The sequence below is a fragment of the Lithobates pipiens genome, unplaced genomic scaffold (genome assembly GCF_037356315.1).
Source record: "Lithobates pipiens isolate NorthernLeopardFrog02 unplaced genomic scaffold, aLitPip1_a1.2 Scaffold_10, whole genome shotgun sequence".
NCBI lineage: Eukaryota > Metazoa > Chordata > Amphibia > Anura > Ranidae > Lithobates > Lithobates pipiens.
The window spans coordinates 160,764,892-160,783,205 of record NW_027507686.1 but is presented as its reverse complement, the minus strand read 5'-3'; the positions used below and the strand labels follow the sequence as shown (position 1 = coordinate 160,783,205).

Genomic DNA, 18,314 nt, shown 5'->3' with positions numbered 1-18,314 from the left:
ACACACAGGGATGGATGGATGGATGGATACACACACAGGGATGGATGGATGGATGGACACACACACAGGGATGGATGGACGGACACACACACAGGGATGGACGGACACACACACAGGGATGGATGGATGGATGGACACACACACAGGGATGGATGGACGGACACACACACAGGGATGGACGGACACACAGGGATGGACAGCCATGTCTCACCCTCGGCTTATACACGAGTCAATAAGTTTTCCAGTTTTTTGGGGGTAAATTGGGGGCCTCGGCTTATATTCGGGTCGGCCTATACTCGAGTATATACGGTATCCGTAATTGATTTCTAGTAATTACATGTGACTGAATAAATGAGAGCAGGCACTGGATGGTTTAAATGAATCATCGGGATCTCTGCTGTTAAAGGATCTTTGAGATTTAAAATGGGTCTGAAATCCCCATTGGGGACCACCAATATCACTCTTTGAGACAAGAGATGATACAAGCCTAGAAAGAGAGACAACTTTTTTTTACTGGATCTCTGGGAACGTTTGATCAGAGTAAACGAGGAGACGAGACCTAGAGATATTGAAGAAGCCACCCATCTGTCTTGACATTGTTCCTGCCAGACCCTTGAAAACTGAAGAAGGCTTCCCCCCCCACTCGAGCGCCCCTTCATAAGGAGGTTTTAGTATTTTGTTTAGTGGGTTTCCTCCCCCAGGGCCTCTTTTGACCCTGGGACTGACCCTGAGGTTTACCTCTTGAACCTGACGGAGGCAGTCGTGACTGGGGGCTGATGCTCCTGTCACAGGAGAAGAAGCTCGCCTAAAAGAAAAATGCTTAAACTTCTTAACCGGTAAAAGGGAACTTTTTCCCATTTAGAAATTCTTTGTATGTATTTATCCAGATAGTCCCCAAAAACTCGTTCACTTTGAAATGGGAAACTGGCCAAGAGCTTTTTGCATGGCGCTTCGGCTGACCAATTTTTCAACCATAAGATTCTACGCACCTGTACCAGCCCTAGCATAAGCCGTGAGGCCTGGAGAATAGAATCTCTTTCATAGTGTCACTATGACCAGTCATATTACTCTCAGGGGAGCCATCTTTTTTGCAATAGTTCTAGGCTTCTGTGTGACTGTAGAAGTCTTACTCGTGACCAACACCTTAGACACTGGTGAAAAAACAGGTACTCCCAGTAGTGGGAGGGGTTATATAGGGAGTGCACTTTGTCTTAGGGCGTGCCAGTGGCTTATAACCCACATAGTAACTACTATGGCTCTGTGTCCTGTGATGTATGATAAGAAATCCAGATACACCCCGTCTACGGGCCTTCCTTTATCTAGATGGCAACTCACCTCCTCATAGAAGGTTAATAGATTGGTTTGGCAAGAACGATTCTTCATGAATCCATGCTGATTACTGCTAATGATACCGTTCTCATTACTAAAATCTTGTATATAGTCCCTTATCACCCCCTCCAAGGGTTTACATACTATTGATGTTAGGCTTACTGGTCTGTAATTCCCAGGGATGTATTTTGTGCCCTTTTTAAATATTGGTGCTACATTGGATTTTCTCCAATCGGCTGCTACCATTCCAGTCAGTATACTGTCAGTAAAAATTAGGAACAATGGTCTGGTAATTGACTGAGTTCCCCAAGTACTCTCTGTTAAAAGCCATCTGGTCCCGGTGATTTATTAATGTTAAGTTTCCCAAGTCTAATTTTAATTCAGTGCTCTGTTAACCATGGAGGTGCTTCCTGTGATGTGTCTTGAGGATAAACACTGCAGTTTTGGTTACTGAAGCCCCCTGATTCCCTCGTGAAGACTGAGAAGAATAAATTCAATACCTTTGGCATCTCCCCATCCTTTGTAACCTGATGTCCTTCCTCGTTGGTCTGTCCTCCTTTTTTACTGTTTATACTTAAAGAATTTCTTGGGATTTCTTGGCTGTCCTCCACTATGTGTCTTTCATGTTCTATCTTAGCCGTCCTTATTGCACCCCTACATTTCTTGTTGCATTCTTTATAAAGTCTGAATACTGATGATTTTCCCTCAACCTTGTATTTTTTTTTTTTTTTTTTTTTAAGTTAAGCCATCCAGGACTTTTCTTTGCTCTTTTAAATGTATTACCCAATGGGATGCATTGGCTAATGCCCTTATTTAATATGCTCTCAAAGCAAACCCATCTTCTTTATTCCTAAGATTTTATCCCAATTTATGCCTTCTAGCGAGGTTTGTAGTTTAGTGATATTGGCTCTTTTTTCAAATTCAGTGTCTTTGTATTCCCCTTATGTTTCCCATTTGTGTGATTTATACTGAAGCCAGTTGACCTTTGATCCCTGTTACCTAAATTGCCCTGTATAGCCACATCTTTGATGAGGTCTGTATTGTTGGTAATCAGTAGATCCAGCTTTCCTTCTAGTTGGTGCGTCTACCATCTGACCCATAAAATTGTTCTGCAAAACATTTAGGAATTGGCGAACCTTAGATGGATGCGTGATTCCATCCGCCCAGTCTATGTCTGGATAATTAAAATCCTCCATTATGATAACACTTCCTATCACTGCTGGTAATCCAATTTGTGATAAAGAGATCTGTCTCCCCTTACTCCCTCAGGTTAGGGGGCCTATAGCATACTCCCAGTATTATTTTCCCCCTAGCATCATCCCTTTGGAGCTCTACCCATAAGGATTCTACCTCCTCCCTAGCTCCCTTTAGTGATGTCATCTCTCACATTCACTTGTACATTATTCTTGATATATAGGCATACCCCTTCCCCTTTTTTACCCTCTCTATCCTTGCGATAAAGGGTATACCCTTGAATATTTGCTGACCAATCATGAGAGCTGTTTAACCAGGTCTCTGATATTCCCACAAAATCCAAATCCTTCTCGTACAACAGTATCTCTAGTTCACCCAGCTTGTCCGCCAGGCTCATGGCATTGGTGAACATGCCACGTAGTTTAGACCGATCGCATTTTATCCTCTTATTGGGTGTTCTGAGATTGCAACTAGGACTTGCTACTATACTTACCTTGGGTTTATGTGCTTTGGTCAACCTATCACTAATGCCCCCCAATTCTACCCTCTGGAATATGTTTACGCTGGCTATCTCTACCTCTGGATCCTCCCCCCCAATCACCTAGTTTAAAAACCCCTCTAACTTTTTGCCCATCGTTGTTCCCAGCTGATCTGCCCCCTCCTCATTTAGGTGCAGTCCATCCCTTCTATAGTACTGGTTATCAGCTGAGAAGTTCACCCAGTCCTCCAGGAACCCAAACCCCTCCTTACTACACCAGCTCTTCAGCCACTTGTTTATTTCCCTAATCTCTGTCTGCCTTTCTGGTGTGGCTCGATTTTACCGGTAGTATTCCTGAGAATACTACCTTGGAGGTCCTTTTCCTCAATTTATCTCCCAAGTCACTAAAATCGTTCTTTAGGACACTTCATCTGCCTCTGGCTTTGTCATTGGTGCCAACGTGCACCATGACAGCCGGGTCTTCCCCAGCCCCTCCCAGTAATCTGTCCACCAGATCCATGATGTGCCGAATGCGAGCGCCTGGTAGACAACATACAGTTCGGCGCTTCAGGTCCTTGTTGCAGATTGGCCTCTGTCCTTCAAAAATTGAGTCCTCTACCACCAGAATCTTTCCTTTCCCTTTGCTTCCCCCCCGCTCTTGCTGGAAGAGTTCTTACCCTGGCAGCTAGGAGAGTCCCTCAGCTTCAGCAGTGCTGGTCCCTGACTAGTTTTACCAATGTCACTCAATGGAGCATACTTATTGGGATGCTCCAGCCCTGGATTGGCCTTCCTGGCACTCCCCCTTCTACCCGTCCTGACTGCCACCCATGCCTGCACCTCTGTTTCCACCCGCCTCTGTGCTGGCACCTGCCATGTATGTTCCTGGCTCTCCTTTAGTACGGAGGGACTTCTGTGCTTACATTTTGCACAGCAGTATTCACCCTCGATCGGATGATCAAGGAACGCATACATACCGCAAGATGTACAACGAGTCACCTCTCCACACCTGCCTGGCAGCATACCTATTTAATGAGGATTGTGGCTTATACCCTGTCCAAATTACCCAACAACTAGCTTCCTGACACTAATACTCAACAAGACAATACACAGGTACTCGCAGACCTATATGTTCTAAACCTTGACTCTTCTACTAAGAGTGCATTTTAGACAAATGTCCTGTCTTAGTGAACCAGCAGGATGTGAAAGGAATCCTCTCCAATGCGGATATAAAAAAAAACTTAACATTTCAAGTCCTTCCCCCATAGTATTGGAATTTTAAAAGGTAAAAAAACTTGACTGTTCTATTTAAATGAAAATCCTTTCTGAATGAATGAATGAATGAAATACTTATATAGCGCACAATGCGAACTGAATCGCCTCTAGGCGATTCTAAGAGAAATATGGTAGGTGACAATTCTGACGTCTCCTCTCATGTTGGCACCCCAATTGGAATTCTGAATAGTTGTTTTCAAGATGTTATGAATGATTGCTAGGGAGATGTATGCAGATCAGGAGTTTACTGGCTTCTGGTTCAGGGACCTTCAAGCAAGTGAAAGCTAAGTAGCTAGCATTTTACAAAATTGTATCAGCAATGACCTCCTCTGTATTTCTCTCATTTTCAATGTGTTTAATGATGATATAGTATGAATCTAGTGACTTTCCTACTAAATACTACTTTTCAGATGGATTAGACAGACATCCACTATCCTAATGAAAACCTGTACCACTAATGCTAATTTGTCTTGCTTCCTGATGTGGGTTGTCTGATAAATCTTCGCTAACATCTACACTAATTGATTTCAGTTTTTGATTAGTAAGCCAGTGCTTAAAGCCAATTTTCAGAAAACTTAAATATTTTCCCTCTAGCACGGGGTGCCCAACCTTTTGAAGAGCGAGGGCCACTTAAGCGACTTGATAACTGGTCACGGGCCTCAATGAGTGGACTCTGCTTATGAACAGTGGATAATGACACCGCCTACTCTACTCTATGGGCCCTCCAATCTGATCTGCTCAGATGGAAGGGAACAGATCCTCTTATTTAATTTTTTTTGCGGATCAGATTGGAGGTAGGCGGGTGTAAATGGACAGTAGTTTGTTTACATCTGCCGCTCCATAGAGGTGAATAGAGGGTCTAATTGGGTCAGACTGATTGTGTGAAAGGGGTCTAAGGCTGCTTTCAAGCTGATGCGCTGGGTTTTACCACAGAGAAGTGCACCAGTGGCTTTCCTGTAGGTTAATTGCACTTTGCCATAGACATCTATTATATCCTGCAGGTGAAGTTCACTTTCTGAAAGCACACCAAACTGGCAGGTAACAACAGAAGTCTATGTCTCAGTGCAGGTAACCTACAGTTGCGCTGCGTTGCACATGTAAATCAGTTTGAAAGCAGCTCAGTAACCACTAAAGAACAGATATGACCATATATACATTGTGATGTTAGTAATAAACTTACCTATAATAACAGTCTTCCATTCAGGTATCGCCGACTGTTGCTGTCCCAGGCAGAGTGCATTTGGTATCACTCCACCTGCGACAGGAGGCGGCGCTTCACAGGAACCAGCACCTTATGCCTCTCTGCTTCGCCTTTTGTCTCGTACCATCACCTTCATTCACAATACTGATGCTCTGAGATTGCCAACCAGCCATTCCAGAGCAGGAGGTCGCGGGCCACATCAGAGGGCTCCGCGGGCCACTGGTTGGGCACCCCTGCTCTAGCAGTTTGCTTGTGCCCACACTGCAAAGATTAACTGCTAATTTTATGTAGGGAACAGTAAAGGCAGTTTTACTTACCTGATCCCCTCCGCACCTTGGGCAGATCGCGCTCTATGTTCGATCTTTTGACATCCTCACGTCCAGTGCAGGGCTATGGTCCCTGTATTGGTCTTGATGGCAGAGTACCATACTCTGCTGAAGCATAGTTAGAAAAAAGCTGCGGGGAGTGGCTAAGCATACTGGAGAAGCCAGGAGCCTGTAGGAGCAGAGTATCATGTAAGTAAATTTTACTTTTCATGTTCCCTAGACAGAAACAAGCAGTTAACCCTTGCAGTGAGGAATTTTTAGGTTTCTTGGAGTTTGGCGTTATATTATTGTTATATTATTATATTTTAAACTTATAAATGCATAAAAACTGTTTTGCACACAACTTTGAAAAAGTGTATAGGATAAGTCAGCCCTGGTTCACATTGGTGTAATTTTCCATGTCAAATCGCATGCCAAATCAGCGGCAATAGTACGGTCCTAATCGGTGCAACGATTAGGAAATAACTTTTGCTGATTTCGGGGTGCGATTTCCATTGATATCTGTGCAGAAACCCGCACAGATATCTCTGAAATCTCCCCCGAAATCAGGACTGACATGTGGGAATGAAATTGTGCGAGTTCAGCTGAACGTGTACAATTTCATTCCTGCAGTTAGTGTGAACCTGGGCTCAAGGGTAGAATGTATGTGTAAGACCCGGTTCACACTGAGGCGGCACGACTTGCAGCGTGACTGCCTCAGGCGACCGGGATTCGACTTTAGCGGCGGCTTGCAAAATGACTTCTGTATAGAAGTCAATGCAAGTCGCCCCAAAAGTCATACAGGAACCTTTTTCTGAGTCGGAGCGACTTGAGTCACGTCCCGTTCTGTGCAATGGCGACTTAGCTGCCTGACAAGTCACGTCTCGTTCTGTGCAATGGAACCGTTCTAATCACTCCAATTAGAATGGTTCCATTGCACAGAACGAGACGTGACTTGTCAGGCGGCTAAGTCGCCTGATGAGTCGCCCCTGTGTGAACCGGGTCTAACTTTCTATCTCTGCATTAAGGTTTGGGTGGTGAAGTGTTGCCTTGTTTATTTGCATAAGTCAGTTGGATAGAATTTGTGTATAAGGCTGGGTTCACACTGCTGCGGGGGGAGATCCGGATGTGATTCGCACCGCAAATCACATCCGATCTCCGTAGCGATGCGAGTTCAGCCATACAGATAGTATGGCTGAATTCGCATCGCTCCCGCAGCAAACTCGCACGGGACCCTTTTTTTGGTCCGCAACAGAATCGGATCGCATGGGGGTTCACACCATGCGATCCGATTCCTGTGCGAGTCGGCAGATCGCACTGCGATATGCGGACGGATCTGGGGGTGTCATTAACATATCATTGACACTCCCAGCCGTCCGCATAGGGCAGTGTGAACTGCCGGCGGGAGGTGTGCGATGCGGGAAAACGCTGCGGATTCGCGGCGTTCCCGCATCGCAGCGGTGTGAACCCGGCCTTACTGTCAATTTAAATTCTGCTTTTGTATAACCCCTCTGTCATGCCAGGTGTTCATATTGTTATGTAAAATTAAACTGTGTATGTTGATTGGCTACTTTTTTTTCTGTGATGTGGTTGGTTGCACTACTTGGAAGCTGTGATTATACAGTAAATTGAAAGTGTCCATACATATTGTGCTTCTGTCTGCCAGTTAAACCCTGATGCACTGATAATGAATGCTGCCACGTTGAGGTTGTTTTTCCATAATAAATATTGTGGTAAAATAGTTGATCAGGATGCATTCAATGTGGGAAGACACTGTTGGTTATTTCACTGAGAAGACTACATGTGGGCATGTACAGTATTTTAGTGACCTAAAATACTTCACTTTAGTGAAATTATGACTATTTGTAAGTCTAACGATTTTAAATTTGCTCACACTGCAAGCACATATTGCATGATCAGTCCAGTACTGCATTTATTAAAAAATATAAAGGGCTTGGCTTTAAAGGGGTCTAACCCATTAACAGCCCTTACTTACCTAGAACCCTCCTGATGGAAGCATCTATTCCTGATTCACAGGAAGTAAATTGTTTCCAGAACAGTTAAACTGAAGCCATTGGGTTCATTGTGAGGGAAGTCTCTTTTCATAGAACTAGTATACAGTATGTGCATTCTTCAGCAAAAGCTTTTCAGAGGGGGGTTTTGCTGCATGATAGATCTCATTTAATAGATCAGATGAGTATTGTTTGTTGTACAGTGCATCTGGAAAGTATTCACAGCACTTCACTTTTTCCACATTTTGTTATGTTACAGCCTTCTTCCAAAATTAATTCAATTTATTATTGTCCTTAAACTTCTACAAGCAATACCCCATACTGTGAAAGAAGTTTGTTTAAAAACTTTGCAAATTTATTACAATTTAAAAAAAAAAAAAAAAAAAAAATCACAAGTATTCACAGCCTTTGCTCAATACTTTGTTGAAGCACCTTTGGCACCAATTACAGCCTCAAGTCTTCTTGAGTATGATACTGTAAGTTTGGAACACCTATTGGGCAATTTTTCCCCATTCTTCTTTGCAGGACCTCTCAAGCTCCATCAGGTTAGATGGGACGCCTCGATGCACGGCCATTTTAAGATCTGTCCAGAGATGTTAAGTCGGGTTCAAGTCTGGGCTCTGAGTGGGCCACTCAGACATTCGTAGAGTTGCCCTTCAGCCATACCTTTGTTACCTTGGCTGTGTGCTTAGGGTAGTTTTCCTATTGGAAGATGAAACTTCACCCCAGTCTGAGGTCCAGAGCTCTGTGGAGCAGGTTTTTTTTTTTTATCAAGGATGTTTCTCTACATTGCTTCATTCATTTTTGCCTCGATCCGGGCCAGTCTCCCCGTTCCTGCCACTGAAAAACATCCCCACTACATGATGCTGCCACCACCATGCTTCATTGTAGGGATGGTATTGGTCAAGTAAGGAGTGGGTGCCTGGTTTCCTCCGAACACAACGCTTGCCATTCGGGCCAAAAAGTTTAATCTTTCATCAGACCAGAGAATTTTGTTTTTTATGGTCTGAGAGGTCTTCAGGTGCCTTTTGACAAACTCCAGGTGGGCTGTCATGTGCCTTTTACTGAGGCGTGGCTTCCGCCTGGCCACTCCATGATACAGGCCTGATTGGTGAATTGCTACAGAGATGGTTGTTCTTGTGGAAGGTTTCCTCTCTCCACAGAGAAACGCTGGAGCTCTGTCAAAGTGACCATCGGGCTCTTCATCACCTCCCTGACTAAGGCCCCTTTCACACTGGGGCAGGAGCGGGGTCAGCGGTAAAGTGGCGCTATTTTTAACGCCACTTTACCATCGTTTTTGCGGCGGTATGCGCCCGCTAGCGGGCGGTTTTAACCCCCGCTAGCGGCCAAAAAAGGGTTAAAACCGGCCGCAAAGCGGCACTTTGCCGGCGGTATTGCCACACTGCCCCATTGATTTCAATGGGTAGGAGCGGTGAATACACCGCTCCAAAGATGTCGCTAGCAGGACTTTTTTCACCGTCCTGCTAGAGCACCACTCCAGTGTGAAAGCCCTCCGGCTTTCACACTGGAGTGAAAGGGCCAGATTTTTTCAGGCGCTATTTTTAGAGCTGTAGCGCCTGAAAAACGTCCCAGTGTGAAAGGGCCCTAAGGCCCTTCTCCCCCGATCGCTCAAATTGTCCAGGCGGCCCGCTTTAGGAAGAGTCCTGGTGGGTCAAAACTTCTTCCATTTATGGATGATGGAGGTCATTGGCATCTTTAGGCTGGGTTCACACTGCTGCGGGGGGGAGATCCGGATGTGATTCGCACCGCAAATCACATCCGATCTCCGTAGCGATGCGAGTTCAGCCATACAGATAGTATGGCTGAATTCGCATCGCTCCCGCAGCAAACTCGCACGGGACCCTTTTTTTGGTCCGCAACAGAATCGGATCGCATGGGGGTTCACACCATGCGATCCGATTCCTGTGCGAGTCGGCAGATCGCACTGCGATATGCGGACGGATCTGGGGGTGTCATTAACATATCATTGACACTCCCAGCCTTCCGCATAGGGCAGTGTGAACTGCCGGCGGGAGGTGTGCGATGCGGGAAAACGCCGCGGATTCGCGGCGTTCCCGCATTGCAGCGGTGTGAACCCGGCCTTAATGCTGCAGACATTTTTTTTTTTTTTTTTTGGTGCCTTGATACAATCCTGACTCAGAGCCAATTCATTGTCCCTGACATGCACTGTTAACTGTGGGACCTTATATAGACAGGTGTGTGCCTTTCTAAATCATGTCTAATCAACTGAATTTACCACAGCTGGACTCCAATCAAGTTGTAGAAACATCTCAAGACAAATCAGTGGAAACAGGATGCGTCAGATCTCAGTTTTGAGTGTCATGGCAAAGGCTGAATACTTATTTCTTTTTTTTTTTTTTTCAGTGTTTGTTTAAAATCTTTTTTAATCAAAAAAATGTTTTCACATTGTCATTATGGGGTATTGTTTGTAGAACTTTGAGGAAAGTAATGAATTTAATCCATTTTGGAATAACATAACAAAATGGAAAAAGTGAAGCGTTGTGAATACTTTCTGGATTCACTGTATATTGATTATGCATTCATACTGTTAAACACATTCCACCCTAACAGACTTCTTTGATGGTAGTACCCTTAAGAACTACCTGCACCTAATTCAGGCAAGCATTTGCACCATTTTTGTTAATATTACCAACATGTGCGACAAATTCAGGTAGTTCTTACTGCTGCCAGTTAGGAAAAAGAAGTGAGTAAACTGAGGAAGGAGTGTCCAGTGTGGTCACTGATGTCAGTGCAGACACAGACAGATTCATGTACCTGTCTGTGACCAGTACATGAAATTAGTGCAAACACTGGCGGTTTTGCTGCTGTGCCCCAATGGAATACCAAAGGGTGTCTAGGACACAGTTTTATAAATTACCCTGAGTGTATAGAATTTTATATACAGAATAGTGTGATTTGACTTGACAGAGGTGACAGTCTCTCTTTGATTGAATTTTTAACATGATCAAATTCTTATGTTTAATTACCCCTAGTGGGACAGCTGGTGCTCCAGATCGGTTCAGTCGAATTCTCAGACAAATCCTAAATCAGAGAAGGTAAATTCTTGTATAATTGTAAGGTAATTTTTGAGTTGAGATAAGCTCGTATGTAATATTTAGAAGAGGAAAACTGTCTGCATTGTAACAACTCTGGTGTTCCACAGCGATTGCAAAGGGGAAAAATTCAGTTTACAAAGTCCTTTTTTTGTGCTGTTTAAGAGTTAAAATAGTTGTCGCAGAATCTGAAAACAATTGTGTTTTTTTTTTTTTTTGTGCCCTGTTCACATCATACATGTGAGGTGGTGTACAGAAAAACACAGCTGAACAGACATGGTGTGAACAAGCCCTAAAGGTAGCCACATATGTATTATTAAAATTCCATCAATCAATCAATGTAATTTAACTGATTAAGATTTAGATTAAGACCATCTGTTTGATTGGATTACTCAAAAACATATTTGTGTCTGCACCAGAGTACTGCAATACAGATAGATGGCTTAAACAATCTTACATTTAGGATTGATCTGTTGTATTTTTGATTGATGATTTCAGTTGATCCCAAAATGCAGAACAATAGAGTATTTGTTTCACCTTTCCATCTTTTAATGGCTTGTTTGCAATCACATCAACCTAGGTTGATTATAAATCCTTGTGTGTTTGACAACTATAAGAATGCCTAATGAGTAGAGCATTGATTAGATGGGCTAAAAATTTTCTAGAAATTGTTTTATCTAGCCATAGGTGAGATAAGATCCAGTGTAGTATCTGTATTTATAAACATCCATTATAGGTGCTGTGCCTTGATTCTGGCCTCATGGCCTTGCTGATATGATGGCGGACCTGGGAGATCTTTCCGTGGGAACAGAAACTAGTGTGTGCACTAGGAATACCCCTAATAGTCATGATCCTTGCCTGAATGTAACATCAGGGCAGGTGCCATCTGCAATACCTTAAAATAAACCCATCTTAAGGGAAATCTGGGGGCTGCCATTGCAGTCTATGCTCTGAAAATGCTAGACGCCTGGCTGTTATGTCAGTCCACTGGCTTCAATACTGAGTCAGGACAAGTATGCAGGTCAGAAAATATAGCACTCCCATCCCTATCTGCAGGCTCTCAACTGTTAAAGTAAAAGGGTCAGCGCAGCAGCCAGAAACTAGAATTTTCTGACGAACATGAAGCATAAGCAGCCTTCATGTTTCTTTGATGACAGGTTTACTTTAAAATGAAATTCCAGCTTAAACCTAACTAGCCTTTAAACTGTCCCCTAATTAACGGTTAGAAGGATGTATATACTGACCTACTTTCAGGTCATACCAGTCCAGTCATGGAATCCAGCTCTGCTGTGTCAGCCAGCACAACTGCAGGGGAAGGAAGGGAGCGATTGAAGCCTGTGGGTGATGTCATCGCTCAAGACTTTAGTAGCTGTTGTTGGATCACTCTCAGTAGGAAAGGAGAAAAAAAGGCGTGTGACCGAACGTATCAATCAAGATAATAGTTTATTCTAAACAAATAGATAAATACAAGGAAAATACTACTTGTTCATAAATAAGTTACAATATTCTCATTTGATAAAATCATAAAAGTTGATCCCCATGCAAGGGTAAAAGCTGAATAAATGTCTAACGCGCTTTGAGGGGTTTCCTCCTCAGAGCCTTGGAAGACAAAACTTGGTCTGTATAATGTGGTAGGTTTATATAGAAAGGACTGACTGGGTGGGAGATCTATCACATGATAGATAATGTATTGCTATAGGCGGATTCTCCTTTTATTCTAGTAGTAATCCTTTCCACATCGCAGTGCTCTGCACACTGACTGGTTAGAAAGTTGCAGCTTGTGGTCAGTGGTTACGTGCCCCAGTTGATTGTTTGTTGGCCCTGCGATCCTCCTGCCAAGATGCTGTGTTGTGCTGTATAGAGTCCTGTATTCGTTTACAGCCAACCTAATGGCTGCAAACGAATACAGGACTCTATACAGTACAACACAGCATCTTGGCAGGAGGATTGCAGGGCCAACAAACAATCAACTGGGGCACGTAACCACTGACCACAAGCTGCAACTTTCTAACCAGTCAGTGTGCAGAGCGATGCGATGTGTTAAGGGCTACTACTAGAATAAAGGAGAATCCGCCTATAGAAATACATTATCGATCATGTGATACAACTGGCTGACACAAGGGAGATCATGTTGACCAGATCAGAGCGGCCTGAAAATAAGCTAGACAGCCAGTACCTTATGCATTTTTATCCTTTTTTTTTTTTTTAACCAGCAGGTTGAAAGAAAGAAAATGCCTCAATTCCCCCATCCACACTTCCGGGTGGATAGGGAATCACTTTCGCTGTAGTATTGTATTCTGGCAGCAATGAGACTTCATCACTATCAGAATACAGTGATCAGTGATGCCAGCTATAGGTGCGGCGGCACTGATGGTTTGGGAAAAACCCAACAGGTTGGTTATGCTCTCAAGCTGATTGATAGACCCCTGCTTTCGATCCATGTATGGCTGTCTTAAGTATATAAGTGTGTGTGTGTGTGTGTGTATGTATGTATATATATATAATTTATATATATATATAATTTATATTTATTTTTTAGGTTAGTCGACATGGGTGGGGGCAGATTTAAGGCTAATTAGGTGTAAGCTAAAATTCCACTTTAAGGAGTGCTTAACGTTTCTGAATGTCCTTCGTCACATACCCCCTGTTATCCTAATAATAGACTGCAATAAGTCCTCAGTACTGATCTAATGTTCAGCCTAGGCCTTGTTTTGTCCATGTCCTGGTTGATGATGGTGTTCTGTGAATGTTGCAGCTACAGACAGAAACTGCAACTGGATCATGTTAAGTGAGAATTGGAGTCCAGTAATTAGCATAGTAGAGGGCAGAACAGAAGTTCATCGAATTATCTAATATAGACTATGGATGTAGACACTGTAGGTTAACTTCAAAAGAAAACAATGCTGAAAAAGCAGCTACTCAGACGCAGACTGTAATTGTTGTTCATTCAATTAAAGTACAATTGTCTGAGTAGTTAGGATATCTAATTGCATTACCATTACTTATCTATTGTAGATATGCAAACATTAGAAGATGTTGGATGACATTCAATAGGGGGGTTTTGCAGCTTGTTTAGGAAAAAGTCCAGTTTTGTGGATGACTGGCTTAATGTCTATTTACTCTGAATTTCCAGTAATGTTGTTTTTTATCAAAATATACCATGTTTATTTATTCAAATAACTTTTTGTTTCCTAGTTACTACCCATTATACCCACCAAATGAGGAGATAAATATTGATTTTGAAGCAATGTACACATTTGCTATGATGCCAGTCACACCAGATGTCTTTATTGTACCATCAGAGCTTCGATTTTTCATCAAGGTTAGCCGCTGCTTTCAATTTGAGCTCATATATGTTGTCTGTTTTTCTGGACAGATAAAAGGCTAGCTGCTGGAGCTAGCCATATCTTAAGGTCAAGATTAAAAAACTGTATTATGATTGTTTCATAGCTGCTAAAAACTGTGATTTCCACTTTAGTAACATATAATACCCACCCAAAACTAGCATTTCCATTTTGATAGATGGGGGAGATTAAAGCATATCTCTTTTAAAAAGCTTAAAGTACATGCAATATTTATGATACCTTGTCTAAACTGTCTGGAGCAGTGAGTCTCAACCTTATTGAGACCAGGGCCCAGTAAATTCAACAGTAAAAAGAAAAACTGTTTATACTAACCCAATAAAGTAATGGGAATAAAAAGATTGGGTGGGTGAGGATTATGAAGACTGATCGGGGACTCTGCAGCAGATTTGGTGACTGTGTAGGGTATTCTGGAGGGCAACTGTGGGAAATAAGGTCTCAGAAGGGGGCTGTGGTTCTCCACCGCACTCACCAGGGACACTGTTTTAGACTAAAGTGCACTGCAGGGATTGGGGGCACTGTGGGACACTTTTGGGGGTTGGGGGGCACTATGGGAGGATGGAAGCTCTTCAGCAAGCTTGGGAGCCTGGGGGGAATGGGGGCGGAGGGCTCCTGGGAGACTTGGAGGCACTGTGAGAGGTTGAGGGGCACAGTGGACCACTATGGGAGTTTAGGGGGAACTGTAGGCAATTAGGGTATCTGTAGGTGGCTATAGGGTTGGGGTGAAGAGGGAGGCTGCCGCATGTTATGCGTAATGTTATTTTAATAAAAAATACTTGTTGATTCTGCCAGCTAAAAACATCCAAAACAAGTTCCTGTAGTAGGGTGGCTACATTCTTCAGAACTTCTGAATATTCTCCCTTGTAGCCACAGTTCTGTATGTTGTTCAGTTCAGAGACAATATATAAATGTGCTGACTTTCCCACTGCCATCACATCACCTTCACTGGGGCCGCTCCTCTGCATTTTTTGCATTAGGCGCTTAGTGCAAGGTGCGGCTAATACTGCACTGTAATAGCTGCCATAATTCATTGGGGATGTTATAGCTCCTGAATGCAAGCAGCACGTCACAATCAAATGAGCTTGCAAAGATGCTGCTGCCCGCTCACGTAGAGCAGAAACTACAGGACTTTTGTGTCAGCTTCCCATTGTCGGGTTTTCACTCGCCTCTGGTTGTGTTTTTGAGACAGGAAGTGACTGTAAATCTCCCCAGTTGAACCTAAAAAAAAAATATCCTGCCTCGGCTGTTAACCATTCTTTACCCCCATCTAAAACTGAAAAAGGAAACGCCTTTGGCTTTGACAAGCCAAGCAATTATGCCATGCTTCCCTGATGGGGTGGTATCTTTGTAATTCTATATTTTCACTATTGGAAGACAGCTACAGCGTACAGCCTCCCATATAGTAATAAATGGCTGGGCACAGGTATGTCATTACTTTGTTCACACAAGCATGGCATATACCTTAATACAGCCATTCGTTACTGTGGGCGGCTGAGTGCTGCAGCTGTCGCCTGGGATTGAAAATGGGCCTGCAGTTTACCTTGTATGATATCATGCATCTCTGTGCAGGAAAGCTCTAAAACCATATTATAACCAAAACTAAAAATGTAATATATTGTGGCTGCATTTGTTTTCTTTGTTTAGGCTTTTCCCCCCACTATTTTTACCTGATGATCTTGTCTGTAACGCACCTCCTGTGTTAGCCCTTGTACACACGGTCGGAGAATCCGTCGGAATGTGTCCTATCGGACCGTGTTGTCGGATAATCCGACTGTGTGTGGTATGCATCGGACTGATTCCGTCGGACCCAATTTTCCAACTTGTTGGAAATATTTTCCGACCAACTGGTTCAATCGGACATACTCCGATCATGTGTAGAGAATTTTGATCGGACCAAGTGCCACGCATGCTCCGATCAAATTCCTACATCAAAGCTATTGGCTACTAGCCTGAACGTAGTCCCATCGTAACGAAATTACGTCATCACGTTCTGAATGATCGGATTTTTCGACAACTTAGTCCGACCATGTGTATGCAACAGTCTCGGACAAGATCCGACAGACAAAATCCGACGGATTTGGTTGTCGAAATCTCAGACCGTGTGTACAAGGGCTTAGAGTGCTTCCACTCTGGATGGAGGAGCAATAGAGACACCTTTAGGTTGGATTCACACGTTTGGATTTTTAGTGCTTTTTGCATATTTGCACTACAGAACGTGTTCCATAGGAAACGTATTAAATGAACTGTAGTGCAAATATGCAAAAAGCATTAAAAAAAATGCATAGGTGTGAATCCAGCCTTAGACAGCAGCATTGTTTTGGGGGAAGGGAAGTGTCGATGGACTGGCAGGTTTAAACACACTAAAAAATTGAGGCCAAAATCCAGCTAACATTTTATAACCAGTTACAGCAAATATTTTTTCACTTTTGAAATAAAGGTCTTGCATAAAAAAGTTGATCATTGGATTCACACCTGCTTGTGGTAAATAGTTTGTCTCAACACTAACTTCTACATCTGCAGGATAGCTTGTGCTGTTGAAAAACAGACCTACTGGCAGGATTACCAGGTGAAAATATAAGGGATCATACACACACAGCTTAAAAACAAACACCACTTATATAGGCATTGAGAGGTTTTTTTCAGTCTGTAAAAGACTCTGTATGTAAGCCTATGTGTCCATACACACAGGGGCCTTTACAGGTGTATTGAGAGGAGTGTTTACAGGCTGAAAAAAAACACCAAAGGTGTGTTCTTAAGAGGAGCATTTGAGCAGGAAAAAGTGTCCAAGTGTGCTAAAATGTGAAGAGTGGAAGTGTATTCTAATGGCTTGAATAAATATTTCTGCCCAGTAGAATGCATTTGCGCTTAAATGCTACACGGACATCAACGTGCCCAAATGCATGTGAAATATGTGGGGGTTTTTTTAGCAGGGTTTTTAATGCTGCATTTACCTGACAACAGCTCTGACATTCAGAAGGTTTTTTCAGATGCCCTGTGTGCATGAGCCTGATGGAAAGAGACTTGGTGCTGCTTTACATAGGTGCGATGCTGCTACCATATGCGAACGGCTGGGAGTGTCAATACAAAGTTAATGACGCCCCTATTTCAGCTCGCATATTGCACTGCAAACTGACAGTTTGGACATGAATTGGATTGCATGGGTGTGAACATCCTATGCGATCCAATTCTGGTGTAGCCCAAAAAAGGGTCCCATCCCTGTTTGGTCTGAATACGATGTGAATTCGGCCATACTATCTGTATGGCAGAAATTGCATGGACATGGCATGTGATTCACACAGTGCACCTATGTGAACTGGCACTAAAGAAAAGGAATGGAGCCATCTGATCTCAGAATAGGTAAGCTGCAATATAAAGCTTGCTTTGGGGTTTATCACCTGGTTCACATCCAATGTGGCTTTGAAATTCAGTGTGATTTCATGTGCGGCTTCCTGGCATCTGTGCGACTTCATGCACAGATCTCAATGAAATTCGCACATGACATTCACTAAAAATAGTGCAGGAACCTTTTCAAAATTGGTGCAAGTCGGAGTGGCACTTATATGAATGGCTCCATAGCCAGATTGCGACTTGTCATGCGACTTTGATCTGTCATATCACATGACAAGTCACACTGGTGTGAACCGGGCTAATACCGCTGTAAGAGCAGAGGCTAAGCCTGCTCTAGGGCTTTTCCTATGGATGATCAGATGGTAAAATATTTATTCTGCCTTTCCACAGGACATCTCAGGGAGCATCTGCATCAATCCTGGCCGCCTGACTAAAGGACTGGTAGGAGGAACATATGGCCGCTTCTTGGTGAAGAGAGAGAACGCTGAGCCCAGGAGGTGTCCCTGTATATCCGCTCAGGTGGTGAAAATATAAAGGAAGATCGGAGTGTATGGAGATCTGTATGGGGAGGACCGAAGAGGGATCCGTACTGGGAGAGCGGCGTGTATGGAGCTCTGTACTGGGAGATGTAGGCGGATGAACGGACTATTATCTGCGATGTTTTGTATTGTATAAATAAAGTATTTACATATACAGCCGCCTGTTGTCTTAGCAAAGAGCCCGCCGTCAGTTCGTACCC

The 18,314-nt window shown here is 43.3% G+C and overlaps 1 protein-coding gene across 1 annotated transcript in view; it reads left to right on the top strand.

Moving 5' to 3' along the window:
* Nucleotides 1-18,268, top strand: part of POLA2 (DNA polymerase alpha 2, accessory subunit) — a 164,547-nt gene extending 146,279 nt beyond the window's left edge. Inside the window, exons 17-19 of the mRNA XM_077458701.1 lie at nucleotides 10,806-10,868; nucleotides 14,061-14,187; nucleotides 17,966-18,268. Coding sequence (XP_077314827.1) covers nucleotides 10,806-10,868; nucleotides 14,061-14,187; nucleotides 17,966-18,109 — 334 coding nt within the window. The 3' untranslated portion in view covers nucleotides 18,110-18,268. The remainder of the gene's footprint in view (nucleotides 1-10,805; nucleotides 10,869-14,060; nucleotides 14,188-17,965) is intronic.
* The last annotated feature ends 46 nt before the right edge of the window (nucleotides 18,269-18,314 follow it).